The following is a 24,020-nucleotide window of genomic DNA, read 5'->3' as shown; positions in this document are numbered from 1 at the left end:
GTAAGGTTTTGGAGACCATACCTACAGAGGGACATAGACTTGGTTGAAGGGGTGCAGAGAAGAGCTACGCGTGTCCTTATTGGCACACAGGGCTTGAGTTATGAAGAAAGACTTCATTTTTTGAATATGTTTACATTGGATGAACGCAGGTGTCGAGGAGATATGATCGAAGTGTTCAAAATTTTCAATGGGATGGATAGGATGGACCATGAACTTTTAGTACACCGCCAATCGACTGCTTTTACAAGGGGACACCAGTATCGATTGGTGAGGGACAATGCAAGGTTATGGTGTCGCAGGGAATTTTTCTCCAATAGGGTTGTTAATAAATGGAATAGCTTACCCCCGGAGGTAGTAAATTGTAACACAATTGACACGTTTAAAAAGAAATACGATAAACATGTTGGGGTAAATCGGGAAGCTATCCATTCTTAGAATAAGACAACCATAAGTATTCTTTATGGGCATTGTATAATATTTTATCATGTGTATATATTGTTTGTAATTTGTGTTAATTGCATTTTTAATTGGGTTGCTGTATTTTTGAAACATATGACAACCATATTTTTATGGGCATCTTTTTATCAGCCACCTCGTTGGGCATTTTGCCTGTTGTGGTGTTGTATTTGTATTTGTATTTGTATTTGAGCGTCATGATCATGTGGAAGCAACCGCTGCACAAGTGAAAGTTTGTACGGATAATATCGGAGGATATTCCGCATGATCTTATGGACAGTGGAACGTGGCCTATCCAACTCCTGTGCTACACGCCTGACACTAGTGCTATTACCACGAGAATTTGAAGCTCACCTTTTCGAATACCCTTCTAAGACCTCATTATCTTGAGACCCCTCTGTATTTGAGGCTTTCGGGCGGCACTGAAACAAGCCAAGGTATTAGGGGGATGACTAGGAGGGCGGGGGGGGGGGGTGACACCGTAATTTCTTTTCAGAAACGGCTGCATTTTGATGGGTGTATTCAAGAGCGCATTGTCAGGATGCGAGTAGCAGGCAACAGTTGTATTTGGTTCACCCGATACTGTAAGTAGTTGGGTACTACTTATGGTATCGGGTGTGTTATGAATAGTTCACCCGATTGGTAACGGGTGTACTCAGAGGTGAATTTTCGGTTTTACCGCCTGTGCGGGCTGAATGGATTTTGCCGCCCTTCTCCCATTTTAGTCTGATTTTCTTGACCACTTATTCCTCGAATTTGCCGCCCGGTGCAATAAACCGTTCGGCCCCAACTAGGTCACTCTAGGTCAATGTTTCTCAACCGCCGGGCCTGTCAAACCGGGCAATTAGTGATTCACTGCGTTTCATTTTTCCTCGTTTATTTTCCATTAGTAGTGTGTATGACCGGGCCTTCTGCTCACAAAAAATAAATCAATCGGGCCGCGTTCTTCTAAACGTTGGGAACCACTACTTTAGGTCACTCTTTTGCTCAATCGCGTTCTGAGATTTTTAGGTCATAAAAATCCGAGCCCAAGCAATAACTAATATTTTGCATATTTTTAATCGCTGATTATTTTTCCGGTACCTATGACTAGACCGGCACACAGTCCAACAGGTTGGGAACCATTGGGTTATATGATGCAGTTTCACTCATAAAAGTACTTAAGTTGTGTATTATATACTCACCACCTCGGCTCTTCTGGTTCCTCCGAACCCGCTGCTGGATCCCGAGAGTTTGTAGTCCGGTATCCTTTCGAACATGAGTTTCCCGATTCCATTATTACAACTTTGAGCTTTATAATAGAAGAAATACAAATAATGTGAATCATTATTATGGTAATGTAATTACACACAAGTATGTATGTACGTATAGTCCAACCTCGTTAAGGAGGTCACTCTTGGAAAAGTAAAAATATGGCTCCGTAAGCGGAGCAGGCCATAGCATCGCTTCTATTGATGAATTCATGCACGTAAAGCAAACTGTCGTCCGTCAAACGAACTCAACCTCGAAAATTTATAGATTTAAGAGTAAATTGTATTAGTTTAATATAAATAATTCATGATTTATATACATGAACATTTAGGAAGGTTATTTCCATACGCAGACTGTGGAGACCCGTGATTAGGAGTTTAATAACTAATGTCTTTGAAGGCAATTGGGATTGTAAAAAAAAAAAGAGACCCCCCCACCCCCCTGTATGAGGTTTGACTGTAATATGCTGGTTCAATTAATCGGGTCGGTTAATCGATCAATTGTCAATCGCAGTTGAAAATTTTAGTTGAGTTAATAAAGCCGATCAATCTGATCATCAAAATTTGATTAAAATTTTTATTAAAAGAATTATCATTTAACTTAATTTATTTGAAAAAAAAACCGATTAAATGCTTTTAATTATGTCCCTATACATATTATATTTCAGATAAGTGAATAATTAAAAATATCTGAATCAGTATTTTGATCAAATTTTTCGCCAGGGGGAAACATAAGTCGATTCACCGAAAACTAGTGATGATTTCTAAAATTACCGATTAAAAACAAAGACGACGAGATCCAAGTTAATAAATTCCAGAACATGACAAGCATGTTCAGCAAGCATATCGTCCCCCTTATGCCAGAGACATGAATGTGCAAATTTTCACTTTTGGAATTATTAGTTGGTTGGATCACATAAGGGCCGTATTCACCGACATGGTTTAAACTATAGTCACAATTTTTTGATGAGAGATCGACACGGATTGGTTAAATTCAGTTTTTTAACTAATCTATATTGATCTCTTATCCAAAAATTGTGACTACTGTTTAAACCATGTCGGTGAATACGGCCCTTATTCTGCCAAGTTTTGCCAGAAACTCGAATGCTTATCTCCTATTAAAACATTTTACAAAACATTTTAGAAGAACAACTTTCATACAGTAAGTAAAACACCATAAAAGTTTTATAAAAGTTCATTTATAAAACTTGAATAATTTAACCTATAGGGTTATCGGTTACGCTCCAGAAAATGCTACCGATAGCCTTATTTGTTGAATTTTCCAAGTTTTATCACTGAAATTTTATGGAACTGTTATAGCGTGTAATACCAGACTTAATCTTTTTCCATATTTGTTTACATCCATTCAGTAGATAGATGCGTGAAATGAATAAAAAATATTTTTATAGCATCCCAATTAATGTTATATAGTTACTAATGTATTTTTATCTTTATCTTGTATTCATATATGCAAACTGTAACTGGACTTTTGCCTGTAGTTCGTATTTTTAAATAAATAATTAAACACTACGTTTGCTATGTATAAATTGTATATCAGAAAATATTCGATTAAAATTCCATTAATCGATTAAATTTTTTTTTTGATTAACCATTCAAAAATTATTTTAATCGATTCCCAGTCCTATATAAACAATATTCGAATGTTTTCCTTTTTTTCCAAGATTCTGGTAAACAACGAAAACTGTGATAATCGAAATAGGTCAGAAACGATGTCCAAAATGGAAGTTGAATAGATTAGAATGGATCCTCATCCAGATCAGTATTCGACACAAATAATGATAAATAGGATCCACCCATTCATGCCCGTATTATTATGTTGTTGTTTTTTTTTTACCGAATATGGGATGACCTAAAAAAAGTAGAAAACTCTCACCGAATACAGCTACACCGTGACGATTGAATGGATGATACAGGTGTAAAACTATCTTTTTTCACCGTCGTCACTGTATATTATTTGGGATACGCAGTATTGTATTAAGTTCTTTCCATCACGTCCCGTGTGTGTGTGTGTGAAGTTTGAAACGAGGCTTTTTTGATGAGGTTTAGGAAAAGGAACATGTGACTTTGTTCTCTTGATTGGCTCTTGTGACAGATGACGATGAAGGCCGTGGGGATCAGGGATTGGATTTATCAATGATATTGCGGTTCTGACGATTTTTCTCTCTCCATATTAGATTTCCGTGGATCGGGTTGGCAAACTCGCTGTCCGCATGCGACCCCCGAAGGAACTATTGGCGGCCCCGCGACGTCCCAATACAAGATCCAAAAATATTATTTGTTTTTTTTTTCCATTGAAAAAATTAACTAATAAATAATTTCGTTGATAAAAAAAAAAAGGTGAAAAACGGCAATGAGAGCTATGTACATATGGGGGGGGGGGGGGAAATCATAAAATAAGTTTACCTATGTTCTAGCCCCCCCCCCTCCCCCTAGCGACACCAAAAATGACCGAAATTAGATGAAGTTCGAGATAATTCGGGGAATCTCTTGAAATTGCTGAAGTCCCTCACCGAGCATCTAGCGCATAGTTTCTCAATCTTTTTTGTCCCCTCGCCCCTTTCTGCAGAAAATGTTTTTCTCCCATTGCCCCCCCCCCCTCAACTCAGTCTAACCCATAGGATCTTATGTTATACCCGTAGCTTCTACCGCCCCCCCCCGGAACATTCCATCGCCTCCCAGGGGGCGTTAACGCCCACGTTGGGAATCACTGATCTAGCGCATCAACTACTTGGTACGACCTTTTTTTCTTTGTCTACGTCCAGCATGTGAGTGAGCTCGCATTTATGGTGCTTACAGGTAGGCTATCGTTCCAACGCCATTAATGTTTTCGATGCGCTGATCATTTTGCATTGCACAAAAGCGGGTTTTGCAATACAAATTTTTTCGAAATGTTTTCGTTGTGGCCGTAACATCTCGAGTTTCATCCAAATTCGTTGACTTTTGCGGCCTCTAGGGGCCTTACGTATCGCTGAAGTTATTTTACGACCACCCTGTATATTGAATCAGCCACATACTCGCGAAAATTTTCCCAGTCTTTCAGCGATGGTTTCTTGGTTATAAATGCTGCTGAAAGTGTCTGTCTTAACGCGTTTTTTACCACTCCTCCAATTCATAACCAAATTACACAATTTTTTCATATAAATGTGATAACTAATTGCTAAAATAACACATCTGAGAAGTTTCAAAAAGGTGAAGATTGATGTAGCATGTTTTTCTTTCTAATTAAAGTAAGTTTCCAATTAATTAACTTTTGAATTAACCTAATTTATTCTAAATGCTTAGTAATTATGACTTTTAAAAAATTCCTGTGCCATGTGATAAGGGGCCGTTCAAGTATTACGTAAGCAAATTTTTAGCCATTTTTGACACCCCCCCCCCCGTCAGCAAAATTTCTTCATCAGCTCTGCCCCTCTGAATCCTAACTCATATTTTCATAAAGGGTGGTTGATGACGTAAGCATTATCCAAACCCCCCTTCCCCCCTTGTCATCAAAAGCCAGCAAATCGGAAACCCCCTCCCCCCATCGATGATGACGTAATACTTGAATTTGACCTAAGAAAAATTTGAGAGGAAAAAATGATTTTTTTTCTATTTAAAAAAAAATATTTTTGTTCATAGTCATGGAGGAAAAAAAATTTTTTTAAGACCATTTAAACATTGGAAATAAGAAATTTTTGCATTTGCTTTATGTGTAGGTAACTTCCACTGACAATATTTCACTCGGATCCATTTCAGCTGAATCACGTAAGTTAGTTAATCTTTATTGGGTTGATTGAAATCCAATTCCAGACAAATAATTTCAATAGCCTTTTGAACTTCATAATATTTTTTAATTGCCTTTTTGTTTTCATTTGAATTAAGGGAGTTGGAGCACGATCTTGGCTTCCCATGCTTTCCAATGGGGAAAATCTCTTTCCTTCAAGGAACATTTAAAGTTTTTCTATTCACTTTAGGCACTCAATTTTTCTCCCTCAAACACTACGGATATTTTTATACAATTTCACACGAGTTTTTAAGATTTTAATTATTGGTGTTATTGGTTCTCCAATTTTTTTCAACTTCAACAACTTTTTTAAAAATCACCAAAATTTACCCATATTTTGTGCGATAAAATTTTCGTAAATAATTTTAATGAAAAATTTCTCGTGTTATTACCTTCTAAAGTATGTAACACCATAGTTTTGAGAGACGCACAAAGTTTCAAGACATTTGATTGAGTGCTGTACGAAAAGCTCCTTATCTAACAAAAAACTTAAGTTTTGAGGAAAAAGCATTTTGGTGAAACACATTAGCATGAGTAATTTCCTGCCACAGCAGTTTACATTAAAATATTTTAAAAATATTTTTAGTACAGGTAGAATTGAAACGACGCAGTTAGCCGCAGAAAATTTAAAAATTAGAAAGTGCGCTTTTTAGAAAATTTGCGTGCACCAAACCCCGCTAAGTGTAGCTTTTAAAAGCCTTGTTTTTATTACACTGCTGGCCACCGTAAATGCAACACCCTGAAGGAAGCATGCAAATAATATGAAATTTACAACATGCATTAGCGGAGGTGAGATATGCAAATGATTAGAATTTCAGCGCAGGCGCACCTCGCGCGCGCCTGTGGCGCCACTTCAAAGCGCTATTTAAGGCTTGGAGATTTCGACGATTTGAAGTACGGCAATTGTGTTTTTATTGTGGTTTTTTCAAAAAAACGATCAATTATGCCTCGTAGAAAACAGCGATCATCTTTTGATCAAGTATCCGAGTTCGACAGAGGAAGGATAGTGGCCTACCGAGATTGTGGATTATCTTTCAGGGAAATCGGTAGTCGTGTTGGATGAAACCAAACAACTGTAATGCGGATATGTGATCGTTGGATGCAGGAGGGTACGACGGACCGACGTGATCGATCGCTTCCACCTCAGTGCACCACTTCACGTGATGACAGGCGTATGGCAGTGACGGATCGCTCAGCCACATCACGAACCATAGCACAGCACATTCAATCTGTACCGCATCATCCAGTGTCTGCGCGTACCATTCGACGCCGTTTACAGCAGAGTGGTCTGTCCGCAAGACGTCCATTGCTTCGTCTACCCTTGACGCAGAACCACAGACGTCTCCGCCGCCAATGGTGCGATGAAAGAAGGATGTGGACGGCACAATGGAATGAAATTGTCTTTACTGACGAGTCACGCTTCTGTCTGCAACACCACGATGGTCGGATTCGAGTCTGGAGACACCGTGGAGAGAGGATGCTGAACAGCTGCGTTATGCACCGCCACACTGGTCCTGCACCGGGTGTTATGGTATGGGACGGTATTGGATATCACTCTCGCACTCCTCTAGTACGCATTGCCGGTACTTTAAAAAGCCAGCGCTACATCTCCGAGGTGTTGGAGCCAGATGTCCTTCCTTACCTTCAGGGCTTGCCCATAGCCATATTTCAACAGGATAATGCGCGACCACACGTGGCACGCATTGTCCAAAGGTTCTTCGTCAATCGCCAGATTGAATTGCTTCCCTAGCCAGCTCGCTCTCCGGATCTTTCGCCGATAGAAAACATGTGGTCCATGGTTGCTCAACGATTGACCCAGATTACATTCCCAGCTGCCACACCAGATCAACTTTGGCAACGCGTGGAAGCTGCTTGGTCTGCTGTACCCCAAGAACACATCCAAAGTCTCTTTGAATCAATGCCGAGGCGTGTGGCAGCGGTGATCTCCAACAATGGCGGCTACTCTGGCTATTGATTTTGGCAGGAACCACACTTCACAGAAGTCTATAAATTTAATCATTTGATGCTTGGTCAACATGTTATCTACAAAATAAATATTGTTGCGATATCTCTTGTCTTTCTTGGTGTTGCAATTTGGGTGGTCAGCAGTGTATTATCAATACAACTGCAAGATTAAAAACATTGTAAGTAAATGTCAAATAAAAGTCCTAATATAAAATGTTTGAGGTCATTATTATTATTTTCAATGCTTTTATCAAAAGATACTATTACTTACGAACTGTTTCTTGGGTTTAATTGATTTTTTAGTTTATAGATTATATAAATATCATTAAAATATTACACGCTCATACCAGTCACACTAAAACAACGTCATCAACGAGAGATCACTCACTTAAAACAGTAAAAAAACAACTAAAATGTTAAAAAAAGAAACAGCACGTTTTGTGTGTCGATGTCATCGTGCGATGAAACAAAGGTGTTTGAGCGGTGACGTCACGCAGTACCTCCGAGACCACGCTCACTGGGCCAAGGCGGCAAGCGAGACCTCAAACGGACGAAACAGCTTTTACTCTGTAGCCCTGACCGCGACGCCACTGACGAAGGTTGGCAACCCTCCCCCCCCGGGAGCAGCGACGCACACCTTGGGAAACGCTGCTATAGTACGAAAAAACAAATGGTGATAATGAAAATATTTCTGTTTGGTGAATAGACACAGCTGATGTGATCAAAATATTCACAGCTATAGGAAGAGAAAAAAAATCGTTAAAAATAATTTGATTTTATAGGTGTAACGTGAAACCGCCTGTTACAAGCCTCGAATATCCCGATTTTTTTGTTGAACTACCTTAGTCAGGGTTCTTAACCTATGGGTCGTGACCCAAACTTGGGTCGCAGAGTCCTCTGAGATGGGTCGCACAAATCCACTTCCAGTCAAAGGTGTTTTTAGCTATGGGTCACGACTTGAACTCAAATAACAGGGACTGACAAAATGGGTCGCATAAGTCTAGGCACAGCCAGGGATTCGTGAGCTATGGGCCACGATACAAACTTGATTCACAGGGTCTTCCGAGAAGGGTCAAACAAAACCACTTACATGCCAAGGGTTTTTGAGCTATGGGTCAGGGCCCGAACTCGATTCGTAGGGTCACCGAAAAGGGTCAAACTAGCACATCTGCTAGTCAAGATTTTTCGAGTCGTGGGTTATGACCCAAACTTTATTCGCTGGGGCTTCTTAAATGAGTCGTACAAATTCACTTACAGTCCTGCAATAAATACATTCATTGCGTCACTGGTTTCACCAATTTCCAAAAAAGAAAGCAGTCCAATGGGTCGCAACTGATCCAGTTGTTGATGATATTATGATAAGAACTATCTTGCCCTAAGTTAGTTTTCTTGCAATTCTAAATATGAAGCTAGGAAACAAACTTCACCCTCAAACATAGTTTCACCCTCAAGGAAGAAGAATCAGTGAGTTCATAATAATACAAAAATATCCAGTACGGTGTAACTTCAAATTTTGGGATGAAGGTCATAAGCAGTTGTGCGGATATGCGGTACTTCTGTCGCTCGCGGGCAAGAAATGTATATATAAAGTTATAAAGTGACCACACACACGACCCTATTTTACGGTGCATTCCCGTGATTTTGGCAATCCCGACTGTTTTATAAAATGCCCCAGTCATTTTTTCGCTTCTTTTCCACGAGACCCATTTGAATTTTTCACTATTTTCATGCTTCGCGCAAGTTGTTTTTAATGGGTTTTTTTTTGAAAATTTACAAAAAAAATAAGTATTTAAGATATGTAAAACTTTTTACCAGCATAAGATAGCATATACAATAAAAAATTTGAAATAAATTAATGGTTATATAAATACATATTTAAACAGTGCTGTGTGTGTATCGATAATTTTCTATCAAAAAACCTTTCGCGGGCCAGAGGTCGCGCACCTCTGGTCATGTCGGGAAAATCACGAAATCCAACAAATCAACGACTAGAATTCAGTCCCATTCAGGCAGCAGCGAAAGCATAGGGTATGAACACGTGGAAGTCGTCACAAGATCCATTTCAGGTCCAAATACGTCTGCCGTAATACGACCGTAAAAGGTAAATAGTCTTGACAGCTTGTATTATTGATATCAGATGCGAGCAATGGAGTCCCACCCAAAAGAGTTTTGAAAAAGTACTTATTTTCTAATTGGCAAACAATGTCCACACGTTATCAACATGGTTATTTATGTGGCATTTCAGATTTATAAATATTGTCAGATCGATCTTGTGTCTGAAAAAATATGATTTTTTCTGTGATTTTCTATGTCAGTGTTTGCTCAACCTGTGGTCCGTAACGATGGCATAGCTGGTCCGCAGGCAGACCTGATGAAAATTATTCATCGGTTGTAACTGATATTAGTAATATCCATATGGGTTTAAATATAACTTGTAACTTGATACTGTGGTTCACCATATACATCACAGAGGAAAATGCAGGAAATTTGAGATCCCAAATACGGGATATTCACTAAATTTATTGATTTAAATGCAACTTGCTAATTACTGCTAAAATTGCTGAAGGTCGTGGAGATGAAGGGCTGCTACAAATCCCAATGAACAAAAATGTATTTCGCGAAAAAATATTCAAATGATCTGATGACCACATATTTCATTGAGGGAAATGAAATTCGGTAAATTGAGATCTTAATTAATAATAATCCGTCAAATACGGTACGTTGCCAATTGTCGTCAAAAACATTGCCAGAAGTAGGCACAATCACCAATCATAATTAAATTCCAAACAAATTTATGACATAATGCCGTAGCGGGGGGAGGGGGACTTGGGGTCTGGTTCCCCCCGAAATGTGGAAAAATGACCGAAAAAAAGGGAAAAACATGGCCAAATCTATTGTTCTATCACTTTGGTTCCCCCTCCCCCTAAATTTCTGGCTACGGGCCTGTGATAACAAAATGTTATACATTACAAATATGAGATAAGAATATTTATTTTTGCCAAAATTATCGTAATATAATTTATATTTATGAAAACACCGTGTGCGTGTGTTCACGAGAGACTTGAGCAAATATTACAAATTCAAATAAAAGTATCGTTGAAGAAAACGGGACAAATTTATAGAAATAATCGGAACAACAAAAATTACAGGAATGCCGCGCAATACGGGACACAAGTGGTCCGTGAAGTTGTTTCAGACATTTTACTGGTCCTTGTTTCTCAGAAAGGTTGAGAAACACTGGGTTATATAAGACACGACGAAGTGACTGATCAATTCATGACAAGCAATCTGTATCGGAATAATCAAGATTTACCTTATATCACGCGTACTCCTTGAATCTTCACTAGTATATCGGGATGCCACAGATGAGACTATATGTTATCTATTAGTTCCTGTGGAGGGGTGACCGGCCACCTCCACGGGAACTAATAGATAACATATACTGAGGATCATTGATGCTAACTTATATTATGTAATAATATGATGCAACATGAATACAGTAAAACCTCGATAAGTCGTCACTCAAGTTATCCAGAAATTATGATAAACGGAGTGCAGTCAGTTTCAATGTTTATAAATTTAAAATAATACACCATTTATCAAAATATGAATTAAAACTACAACATTAATAAAATGTATAGATAATAAAAGACATAAAACGAATTTTTAAACTTTTTAAGCGTTTTAGTATTATAGTTAAATACACTGGTAAATTTACGCTTTATACCAGTATTTTTTGATTTACACTCTAATCGGAGCATTAGTTATCATTCTCTCTACAACACAGTTTAATGCACATTAGTTTTTTGTGTGCATGACACATTTAATTTCAGTGATTTGAATTTTTTTATAAGTAGTTCATGGTACAAATATGAAGTGATTTCGAACACAGGGAAAATTTTTTAGTCAAGGGGTTCCTGGGCAGGGAAAAATAGAGAGCCTTCTCAACTGGGGAAAAAATATATCTGGCTTATATTTTGTTTAAACTGAAGCCCTACATTAACGGGGGCCCATGCACGAATTACGTCTAGCTCGAACAGTTCCCCCAAAAGTATCAAGGACTTCTGTCTTTTCAGTCGAAAAATGAACTTCCTCGGCGCCTCTCTCTTTGTTTGAGCTATTCCGTTTCGGTATATAAGGCTTTTATGGTCACTTTCGAATATATAATAGTGTTGTATCACAAGCTTTTTCTTCGAAGGAAACCATAGAAATCATCCATTCCTCTCTCTCAAACTTTTCCATATTGACTAGTTAAACGAAATTAGTGACGAGTAACCGAGGGTTTAATAACATTGTTATCTATAGAAGCCCGAGACCGAAATAAATGACGACTTAACCGTAGTGACGACTTATTAGGGTGACGACTTACTGAGGTTTTACTGTATATGATGATAGTTGCCATATGATGAGTATGACGCTGAAAATGCTACATGTCATTAGTAATGCGATTAATGCCATTTTAATATGATAATGAAGATATGTAAATTGATGATGAATAATATTTTACTTGACGTAAAAAGGGAAACACATAATATGGTAGTCACATAAAGTATTTACAAGTATTTCAACTCAGTGTTTCTAAAAGGGGTGCGTCGCGGCGGAAAATATCTACCAAACTATTTCCAGAAAGCCGCAAATCAACCACCATTCTTGCCCACAAATTGGACAAGGGAGTCGAGGGTGACTAAAGTTTGAGGAACCACTGCCTTAACTTACGATTAAAAATTCCTTCTGGTTACTTAATGCCAGGTGAAAGACATTTTTACATGTTTTGCAACACTGATCAAAAACTGAGCTTTTTGAAAAAACATGTACTTTTCAGAAATAATAGAAGTCTCCGAACTGAAATACGTGGTAAATTGAAAATAATTTTTTCGATTATATATGTATTTCGAACAAAAAACAAGAAACAAAACATTTAAACAATTCTTTTCTGAAGCAGTGCAGTAGTCATAAAAGTTATTTCCATTGGAAAATATCTAGTTTCCTATGTAATCATCACATATAAAATTTTCATATACAGTAAAACTTCACTAGGTTGTCACCCTAATAAGTCGTCACTCCGGTTAAGTCCTCGTTTTTCTTTAGGACCGTCTAGCTTTCATAGACGACAATGTTATTTAACAATCGTTTACTCTTCTCAAATTTCGGTTAACTCGTCACTATGAAAAAGTTTGAGAGAACGGAACAGATGCATTTTATGTTCCCTTAAGAAAACACCATTGCCATATGCTTAAAAGTCATCATAAAAGCCTTATGTACCAAAACGAAACTGTTCAAAAGAACGAAAGTTAGCTGGGAAAGTCCATTTGTCGACTCAAGTATTTGATACGTTAGGGCAGCGGCTCCCAATCGGGGGTATGCAAGCGGCCGTTAGGGGGTACGCGAAAAGAAAATGGTAATGGCGGCCACCCATCTAAAAAAAGAACAAAAGAATTAAAAAAGATGAAAATAATTTTAAAAGGTAGGTAGAGCTTTTTACTAATATTGTCAGTTGTAATATATTGACTTTCCTATCAATAAAATTTCCTATAACAGAGGGGTTGCGTCCGCTGGAAGGATCGGACTTACAAATACAAATACAACGCCACAACAGGCAAAATGTCCAACGAGGTGGCTGAGAAAAGAGGCTCTCACTTGCTCCCAACCTACGATCCGAATTCGCGCACTCCTTCCTCTCGGCTCATTTTTCTTTGGAGTTTTAGATTTGATTGTTGACACATGCCGGGCTGTGCATAAAAGCGAAGAATTAATTCGTGTTGTGTTCAACTTTTATTGTGGGTGTTTGTATTGAGGCGTGTGCTTGTTATTCCCACAATTTTCTACGTCAACTTTTCTACCAAGCACCTGCTACTCACGTGATTTGCGCTGAAAAACTACAGGTGGAAAAATTAAACTTATTTAATTCCAACATACAGAGATTTAGATTAGTTTATGTTTTTTTTAAACTAATCTAAATCTCTGTATGTTGGAAATGAATAAATTTGATTTGAAAAATTAGACCATTTAATTTAATTCAACATCTACCTTTTTTTTGAAGTTTTCGCAAATTTGTAATGGGTAAAACAGATTGGGAATTATGTAAACTTATTTGGGGATTAGAAAAGCGCTCGTTAAAACAAGATTTTCGCTATAACGGTATTCGTTAAAACACCTGCGACCCGACACCTGCGTTATTGCAATGTAAACATATTCAAGAAATCAAGTCTCTCTTCATAGCTTAAGCCCCGTGTGCCATCGAGAGTAGCATAGGTCTTCTCTGCACCCCCTCCCTAACTAGGCCTGCGTTTTTCTGTATGGTCTCTGAAACCTTACGGCATAACAATCCAGTAGGAACTTTGCCCAGGAAAAGTGAAATGATCACTTTTGGAGAGCGTGAAGAGACATTTTTGAAAGTGAAACCGAGCATTCTATTCGATTTTTCTGACCACCGCTGAACAATGTTCAGAAAACCTAAGCTGCTCATCAATGTGGATTCCCAAATCGGTGACCCTAGTTGCATCCAAGATAGTAATACCATTCAACTCATAAGTGAAGCGTAGGTTGTTCGAGCCAAAATGAGTGACCATGCACTTATCAACACTAAAGGCCATGCTACATTCATTTGCCCATGCTGCAATCATATTCAAGTTCGTCTATAGCCGTGTTTCTCAACCGCCGGGCCCTGATATCATTCATACCGGGCCACGAGAGATTAGCCGTTTCATTTTCCTTTGGTCGTGTGTTTGACCGGGCCTTCAACTCACAAAAATGAATGAAACTGGGCCTCGGGCTTGAAAAGGTTGAGAATCAATGGTCTAGAGTAGCATAGTTTCCCAAACTTTTTTGTCCCATCGCCTACTTCTGAAATTTTTTTCTCCCAACGCCCCTCCAACCCATAGGATCCTATGTTATACCCGTAGCTTCTACCGCCCCCATGGAACATTCCATCTCCCCCAGGGGGCGTTTACGCCCACGTTGGGAATCACTGGTCTAGACGTCTAGAGCATCTTGGTATTGCTTGGATTCCCGACTACACCCCCACCCTTAGCTTCACGTCATTTGCGAATTTCTGACAATTCCACCGACATCCTGATTGAGTTTAGCGAACGAAAGTGTAAAAAGCATGGGCCCAAGAGCATATCCTTGAGGGACTCCACTCCTCACACCTGTCCAGTCACAAAATTCCCCGTTCATTGTGAACTACTTCACCGCACACAACTCCAGTCATATATATCCCCGCCATACGGCAATGTCTGGCCATTACATTTGAGTAGAAAATGAAGGCGACATCTATCGGTGGTCGCCCCGGGCTCGGTAGATAAAGAACTTGTTTCTGATGATGTTCTTGCCCGGATTCGAACCCGTGGACCTTGACGGTAACCTTCATAGTAAAAGACGAGCATCTTACCACTGCGACACTCGGGTGGTAACACGTTGTAACCTGTCTCTCCACCCAACGGTTCTCTCCAATTCAACAAGTTTTTCCCCCAATCTTATGTAAACGCTTCAAGATTTTATGTTCGACCCGATCGAACTTTGCCTCGGTATACGGAGCGCCATCTCCCGACACTTTTTTTGGAAGTACAAATGACGCTGGACGGAAGAAGTCTCAAAAACAAGATAAATTTGATTATTGAAAATAATGATTTTTCTAGCTTTTACTGTTGCAAATCTGCAAATTATAGTGCATACAGGATTGCTAGATGACAAATATGGACAATATGTAAAGGTATATAAAAATATATAAAATCAATGATAAAAATTTTTATCTTCGTGATGGCGTCAATCGTACACTATCTATTAATATTTCACGAGATCCGTGAGTCTCGACCTATGCTCTGTAGGCAGGTAGACCGTAAAACATCGAGAAGAATGCAGGAAATTGAGATCCCAAATACGAGACTCCACTAAAAAAATTGCAGTTTATTACTTTTAATGTAATTTACTAGCCTAAATTTGCAGTAGGACGTGGGAAATAAATTGCTGCTACAAATCGCAGTGGACAAAACTGTATTTCTCGAAAAAGAAATATTGAAATGATCTGATGACCATATTTCATTGAGAAAAATACGGTAAACTGGGATCTTAAATAGTAATCCGTAAAATATGGGACATCACCAATTGTCATCAAAAACATTGTCAGAAGTATGCACAATCATAATTAAAATTTAAAAAAAATTGCGGACAGGACGTTGAACCTGACAAATTCGTGAGATGAATGCAAGTTTTGTCATAATTATCATAATCTCATTTATACACTGTGTATTCATGACTTTGGTAAATATTACTAATTCAAATAAATATCGTTGCAAAAAAACGGGACAAATGTATAAAAAAATTAGAACAACGGAAATTACATGTATGTCCCGTAATACGGGACGCAAGTGGTCCGTCAAATTATTTCAGACATTCTGCTGGTCCTTGTTTCAAGAAGGATTGAGAAACACTGCTCTATATACGGTACAAAGCATAAAACGTTAATATCAGAGCATGTTTACGCCTTGGTCGGAAAGGTAATTATCGAGTTCATGATAATATCCATTGTTTGAGCATAATCATCCAGTGCGCGCTGTGACTTCAAATTTCGAGGATGAAGATCATAAGTCTTGAAAATCTCAAAATCCCCGCAAATTCACCGCCACACAAATTATAAACAGGAAAATTCATCGACTACAGGTAGTGAGCAAATGGGCAAGCATTGAGCATGTATGGGATTGAGTGAGGACAAGGGACGCACAAATGAAAATTGCTTATTATTGTAAATTTCTTGCTAAAAAGGTTTTAATGACATTTCAGTATCAATATAATAACAATTTCGGGCCTCTTAGTTTAAAAAGATATGTGTTGAACAAGCTTGGCGCCTTATTTAGACACCAAAAGGTGCCAAACACTGGAAAGGTAATTTTTTGGTGATTTCAAGTCCCCTGCATTCCAAATTTCACAATCATTTAAAAAAATCATTTTTTTTTTAATTTTGCTATGTAGGCATGTATCAATGATTTGTAGTAGGTCTATGTATTTTGGATTATGAGAAACCATTAATGAATAAAATAAATATAGACCTGTTTTTATGGCATAAATTTGCAAATTTTTCATCATTTTCAACTTTTTTCCCCAAAATTATCATTAAAATAATACCACACAGTAAAATGGATGCGACAAATTTTTGATATATGCCTACAGTGCAAAATAAAAAGAAAAAAAAATTGATGCTTTTCAGTGAAATTTGAGACGCAGGGGACAAAAAAAAAATTCACCAAAAAATGACCGTTACAGTTTGGCGCCTTTTGGTGCCTAAATAAAGCGCCAAGCTTGTCCAAAAGCATATTTTTGAAACTAAGACACCTGAAATTGTTATTATATTTATACTGAACTTTACAATAATTAGCAATTTTCATTTGAACGTCCCTTGTCCTCTTACAGAGTGTTTGAGCATGGGAGTGACGAAACGTTGTGACTTTTGGAGACACAAGTGTACCTACTGGAGCATGTACCTGCTAGGCACAAGTGTACCTAACTGTATGCCCTTAGGGGTGGGGGCAGTGGAGCGGGGATGCCAAGCGGATTATAGGGGCCGTTCAAGTATTACGTCAGCAAATTTTTAGCCATTTTTGACCCGCTCCTCCCTTTGTCAGCAAAATTTCGTCAGCACTGCCCCCACCTCCTAACACGCATTGGTGGGATCAGAAACGTACGCGGGAGGGGTGCATAGGGGGCTTGTGCGCCCCCCCCCCTCAGAAGAAAAAATTTTTTTTTGAATGTAAAAAACATTAAAAAAAATTGAAATTTCGAAAGAAAATATGTTATTATAATCGATTTCTGTTAATTTTAATGATATTTGAAGAGTAATAACTCAAAATTTCTCTTTAAGAAATTCATTGCGATCCACCTTTCTAGCCATACATGGTAAACCCTTTACCCGAGGACCTAATGTAGCCCTGAAGATTATCTGATGTGGCTTGCCCAAACAAATCCAATTTTGTAAAAATGAACTAAGCGGCACATTTACAGAGCGCTTAAATGATCCGTGGCACAATTCCAGAGCATTTAAGTGGCCTGTGTCACATTTTCATATCACTGAAGTAGGCCCGTGGCCATGGCCCCCACAAGGGGGAGGCTGACGGGGCTCCGGGACGATTTTCATCATTGTTTTGTTTTTTCACGCCATAAATTCACTATAAAAGGGCGCATGAAAAGTCTGGTCTGGGGGCCCGCCAAAAGTCCCATCCTAGGAGCCCTGCTCCAGGATGTGGGGGCCATGCCCGTGGCACATTCAAAGATCATTTAAGTAACCCGCGACACAGTTCGAGAGCAGTTAAACGATCCATGGCACATTTAGAGATCCCTTGAGTGACGTGGCACAATTTTAGAGCACTTAAGCGCCCCCCCCCCAGTGCGGTTCTACATCCCTCAAGTTACCCGTGGGATATTCTCAGATTACTTAAGTGATCCGTGGCATAATTACGGATCACTTGAGTGATGCGTTGCACATTTCCAGAGCACTTAAGCGGCCCGGAAACATTTCCTGAGCACTTGAACGGTCCGTGAAACATTTAGAGATCGCTGAAGTGGCTCTGTAGGGGGATTTATCATTAGGGAGATTATTAGTTCAGGTGCCCACAAACTAGCGAAAGATTTTTCTTGTTTTAAGCGCACTCAGTATATGATGCCATTACAAATATTCGTTATTTTCATAAAGGGTGGTTGATGACGTGAGCATCATCCAAACCCCCCCCCCCCCTTTGTCATCAAAAGTCAGAAAATCGGAACACCCCCACATCGATGTTGACGTAATACGACCTGGACGTAATGACCCCATAGCACAGGGCGGCGCATTCGGGGAAAGAGTAGTCAAGAAAATGAGACTAGAATTCGCGAAGGGTGGCAAAAATCGTGCAGCCCATAGGCGGAAAAAACCACAAGTGCACCTCTGATAACTATAACGCATAGCAATACAGTCAAAATACCTTGAAGAAATTAATTTATTCGAATTTCTCTTCAAGGTATATCTCGACTGCATTGCCTATAGTGGGACATGGAATTTCGTACCTCAATTGCATTTTCAGTATCGGATTATTTTGGTTGGATGTCGAGTTATTTTAAGAAACATGCTATCTATTTATTTATTTTTTATCCGAAAATCAGATCGTTGATCCCCGTGTTATCCATTTTAGGGAACCACACGCATGAGTGGTTAAACCGCCATCATCATCATAATACGAGTGCGTACGGCGCACGAGAAGCGACGTTCCAACATGAAAGCTTTTTATAACAAAAGGGTTTTTCTTTACTCTCTGTTGCTTTATGCGTTTCGTATTGCCGTTAACTGCTTTATTCATTTTATTACAACAAAAAAAATGGAAGATGAGAACTGTTTATTGTGTCGTGCGCCTGAATTAAAAGGTTCTCTCCCCTCCCCCATAATAATAAAAACGAAGTATTATCACTTTTATGGTTTTTTGCACGTAATGTACGAAAGCAAATTGGTGGTTTCGGGAGAGAAAAAAATCACTTGCGATGGATACAAGCAAAAACAAAAATGAATCGATGAACTCTACACCATTATGTGAATAAAGGTCACCATTAAGATATGGGTTCGACCTCTATACTTTGAAAGTTCAAGGACCTGAATAAAATACAAATACAAATACAAATACAAATACAAATACAACGCCACAACAGGCAAAATGCCCAACGAGGCGGCTGATAAAAAGATGCCCATAAAAATATGGTTGTCATATGTTTCAAAAATACAGCAACCCAATTAAAAATGCAATTAACACAAATTACAAACAATATATACACATGATAAAATATTATACAATGCCCATAAGGAATACTTATGGTTGTCTTATTCTAAGAATGGATAGCTTCTCGATTTACCCCAACATGTTTATCGTATTTCTTTTTAAACGTGTCAATTGTGTTACAATTTACTACCTCCGGGGGTAAGCTATTCCATTTATTAACAACCCTATTGGAGAAAAATTCCCTGCGACACCATAACCTTGCATTGTCCCTCACCAATCGATACTGGTGTCCCCTTGTAAAAGCAGTCGATTGGCGGTGTACTAAAAGTTCATGGTCCATCCTATCCATCCCATTGAAAATTTTGAACACTTCGATCATATCTCCTCGACACCTGCGTTCATCCAATGTAAACATATTCAAAAAATGAAGTCTTTCTTCATAACTCAAGCCCTGTGTGCCAATAAGGACACGCGTAGCTCTTCTCTGCACCCCTTCAACCAAGTCTATGTCCCTCTGTAGGTATGGTCTCCAAAACCTTACAGCATACTCCAGTCCAGGACGAACTAAGCCTCGAAAAAGCGGAAGAATGACTTTAGGAGAACGCGAAGAGACCTTTTTGAAAATGAGACCAAGCATTCTATTCGATTTTTTGACAACCGCTGAACAGTGTTCAGAAAACTTAAGTCGCTCGTCAATGAGAATTCCCAAATCGGTGACTCTAGTTGCATCCGGGATAGTGACACCATTCAACTCGTAAGAGAACCGTGGGTTGTTCGAACCAAAATGAGCGACCATGCACTTATCTACGCTAAACGTCATGCTCCATTCATTTGCCCATGCTGCAATCTTGTGCAAAGATATACAAATATAACGTATCGTTACAGTAGAACCTCTAGATAACGGACACCCATGGAACCAAAAATTTTTTTTCCTCTAACGGAGAGGTACGATATACAGTGGAACCTCGTTTATACGACTTTGGCATTTATACGACGTTAGTTTTCGGTCGCGATTGTTTCTTATCTGTAAAAGTGATACACCGGTGATTATGCATAATCACCAGTCGTTTCGATATAAAGAAAGTTTGATTAACTTTTTCGCAATATTTATAACTTTTACCGGCGATTATGTACAATTTCCCGAATAAAGTTGGGAATTTTGATGAACAATGGAAGAATTTATAACTTGTTTTCCTCTCTTTATTGAACCAATTAATTAATTTTGCCTGCACACGATATGTGCTCTGCATGTATCTGCAACAAAAATGTGATTAATTTAAAATAAGTGTGAAAAGAAGATAAAAACACGCATAACAAAATTACCAGTCCTGTAATGTTGGCTTTTTTTCACACGTACAACATGCACAAACAAAAACAACATTATTATTCGAATACGATATCATTACCATTACGATACATTAAAATTCGATACACCCATCGTGGACGATAGTTATGCTCAGCCTATTTAGTACTTAACTAACGATTGAATTACCGTAAATATGGTAAATATGATTATTGAATAATCATATTCACTAAAACGGGATTAGGATTATAATCTTTGTTGAACATGATAAATTCCCGGTTTATGATAAAGAATTATTAAATTAGAGTTTGGGAAAAAATTAGAGCTTGCCTTTTACTGTCTGCTAACGGGCAGTGAAATATATTAAAGAACTATTCCACGGGACCGGGATCAGAAAAGTGTCCGTTAGGGGAAGGTCCACTGTGTAAGAAAAGGAACATTTCCAGTTTCGCTAAATTTCTAATACAATGTTGAACTTCCCTGGATACAACAGTATCCCCCTACTACGATAAAACCCCTTCATAACGATATGTTTGAGGAGATTTCTGAAATCACTACATCGATATATTTTTATATTTTGCTCAAAATCGTTTTGAGCAAACTTGTTTTCGTTCTTCTGAAAGAGTCTAATCAGCCTCTTGATAAAACAATAATCTCTCTACAACGATATTTCTTTCTTGATCCGCAGAATATCGTCAAACTGAGGTTTCACTGTAGTATGTTTCTTGACCACTATTCGAAAAAGCTATACATATTTGAATTTCGGAAATGTTTTGAAAGAAAATTAATGGAAATGCTACCTTTTGATTAAAATTGAAGCCGGTCAAGTCTGGAAAATTTGAAATTTCTACGTCACCTGTTGATTCCAGAAAGTTTTAGCTAACCAGGAAGGTACCCTTACTGCCCTCTAGTCATCATTAAGATAAGAAACACGATCATTTTACTGTGGAACCCTCAATAGCGGACACCTCCACTGACGTACACAATTTTGAATTGCATCGACGGGACTCAATGTATGAGATACAGTAAAACCCCTCTTAACGGACACTCCTCAGATGCGGTCAACCGTCTTTTACGGCCAAACAATAATTTCCCCTTGTATAATAAAAGTACGCATTTCAAACCCCTGATTTACGGGGGTTCGTCTGTTAAGAGAGGTCACCTCTCTTTTACGGACGATTTTTTTTTGTCCCACCGGTATCCTAAACAGAGAGGTTTTACTGTACTTAAGACTGGCCGGATGAATATGATTTTCCATTCGGGATTTCCCCCGATTTTATTTCTTTCAAAAAAAAAAAAAGTTTTATCCCAGGAAAAGCATCATTAACATTTCACGAGCAGAAATTTAGTGCCCTGGGCTTCAATGTATTTTACTTCCCATTAACGGACGACAATCCTCGTTAGCGGACAAAATTTTCGGTCCCGAGGGTGTCCGTTATGGAGAGATAAAAAAGACCGAAGTGTGTGGAAAATTTTTTATAGAAACTATACATATATTTTATAGACTATACATTGTAATTTCTACCAAAAATATTCCCGTTTGAATAATCCCAGTTGCATAATCTGACAGAGCTTATCCTAAAAGATGTCAATCAATAAAATGTGTATTTCGGAAAAAAGTGGAAAAGCTCCCTTTTGAAAATGAAAGCTCCTCAATTGCTATGATATTTATATAATTCTGATCAAATATTTTTTTTTCTTTTATGTTTTAACATGTTTTGATGACGAGCACCTGATAGAAAATACTTGTTCACAAACAGCTTAGATATAAAATTTTCACCTTGTAATCATGATTTTTGATCAAAATCTGATTTCACCCTTTCTGATCTGTGAAAATACAGAGCAGAAAAGACCAAAAATACCGTGGCCTAATGTGACGGAAGGGCAGGCCGGATAACAAAAACACCGGATAGCCCGGAGCTCTATAAATCCTCACTTACTCGACACCTCCCATTACCATTGAAAACACACTTTTTATACCAAATCCCGCTCTTAGACCGGGATTACACTGTAAAAGTTTGATGAAAGTTCGTTTATAAAACTTGAAAAATGTAACCAATAGGCGGATCAGTTAAGTTCGCTCGAATTTAACAGATGTACGTATTGGTTACATTTTTCAAGTTTTATAAAATAATTTTTTATCAAACTTTTATAGTGTAATACTGGCCCTGCTCATATTTTCTAACCTCTAAAAGTATATGCCAGTACTTTATATAATTTTTTTTTGTACTGTACTATACAGTAGCGTAAGCAGAACTTCCTCGGGGGAAGGGTTGAGTTTTAACCATCGTTTCCCGGTGTTTCGTTTTTTTACTGCAAAAGTACACCATAACCTCGGCTCTAACCCCCCCCCACCTCTCCTATGGCGCACATCATTGGTGTTGCATGTTTTAATAATTTATTACAGAAAAAGGAATCCAAGAACAAAAATATTGTAAACATTTTAAGATAAACTTGATAAAGTATAATTTAATTGCGGGGAATATAAAATCATGTAAACTGTATAGTATTTATGAATATGTAAAGTTTTAAAATAAAGAAAATATTAATGTAAACTTAATCTTACTGAAATTATTCACATTTATTTTACTGTTCATTAATAATAAATGATCACACAAATTGATAACGCTTGGAACGCCTTGGCAATTCCTCATTATTATCATGGGGGGGATAATTATTATTATTTAACTAGGCCGGATAGTACGGAGTCCGGATAGTCGAGAATCTATTGTATTGATTCTGATGTATGAAAAATATCCTTGGGTAAGTATGACTTTGTTGTTGTTGTTGTAGAGGAGTGTGAGACGTCAAGAACATTGAGACGACGAACATAGAGTCGCAAGAACATAGCTAAAATTGGGAAACGAGGAGGAAAAGGGGTGCCTGGTTGACAAGGACATAGAGAAGAATTCTGCGGATTAGCAAGAAAGATGCTACCATGGAGAAATAAGACTAGAGAAACATCCCTGGTACTTTGTTGTTGTAGAGCATAGTTTCCTAAACTTTTTTGTTCCATCTCACCCCTTCTTCAGAAATTTTTTTCTCCCATCGCTCCCCAACGCAATCTAACCCATAGGATCCTATGTTATACCCGTAACTTCTACCCCCTCCCGGAACATTTCATTGCCCCCAGGGGGCGTTAACGCCCACACTGGGAATCACCGTTGTAGAGGGAGACAGAAAAATTTTGCTGAGTATATAAGTAAGAACGTTGCTTCCATTGGGAAACGAGGTAAAAGGGAAATCTCCCTAGAGTTGACAAGGATATCGTTACTGTGGAGGAACGAGATAGATAGATTGATAGAACCGCTCACAACCAGGGCCGTCTTAAGAGCCTCATGGGCTCCCGGGCCGAATGATTTTTCCTGAGGCCCTACCAGGCGAATTCTCGAAAATCTTAAACAGGTCTCATTTTTGTGAGGCCCCTTTTCTCTTCAGGCCTCCGGGCCGTGCCCGGGTGGCTCCATGCCTTAAGACGGCACTGCTCACAACCCCGGAGTGATGCAAAGCAACTTACTTCCCTTACCTCA

The 24,020-nt window shown here is 38.5% G+C and overlaps 1 protein-coding gene across 2 annotated transcripts in view; it reads right to left on the bottom strand.

Moving 5' to 3' along the window:
• LOC149080752 (uncharacterized) overlaps positions 1-24,020 on the bottom strand; it is a 63,171-nt gene that overhangs the window by 31,407 nt on the left and 7,744 nt on the right. For both annotated transcript variants that reach the window (XM_089237432.1, XM_089237433.1), the window contains exon 2: positions 1,641-1,747. In XM_089237432.1, the coding sequence (XP_089093558.1) occupies positions 1,641-1,747 (107 nt within the window). The remainder of the gene's footprint in view (positions 1-1,640; positions 1,748-24,020) is intronic.

The sequence above is a fragment of the Pholcus phalangioides genome, unplaced genomic scaffold (assembly GCF_987345545.1).
Source record: "Pholcus phalangioides strain wild (caught in Gottingen) unplaced genomic scaffold, Ppha-v1.0 ptg000010l_1, whole genome shotgun sequence".
Classification (NCBI taxonomy): Eukaryota; Metazoa; Arthropoda; class Arachnida; order Araneae; family Pholcidae; genus Pholcus; species Pholcus phalangioides.
The sequence above is the reverse complement of the archived record's forward strand: the minus strand, read 5'-3'. Positions and strand labels throughout refer to the sequence as shown.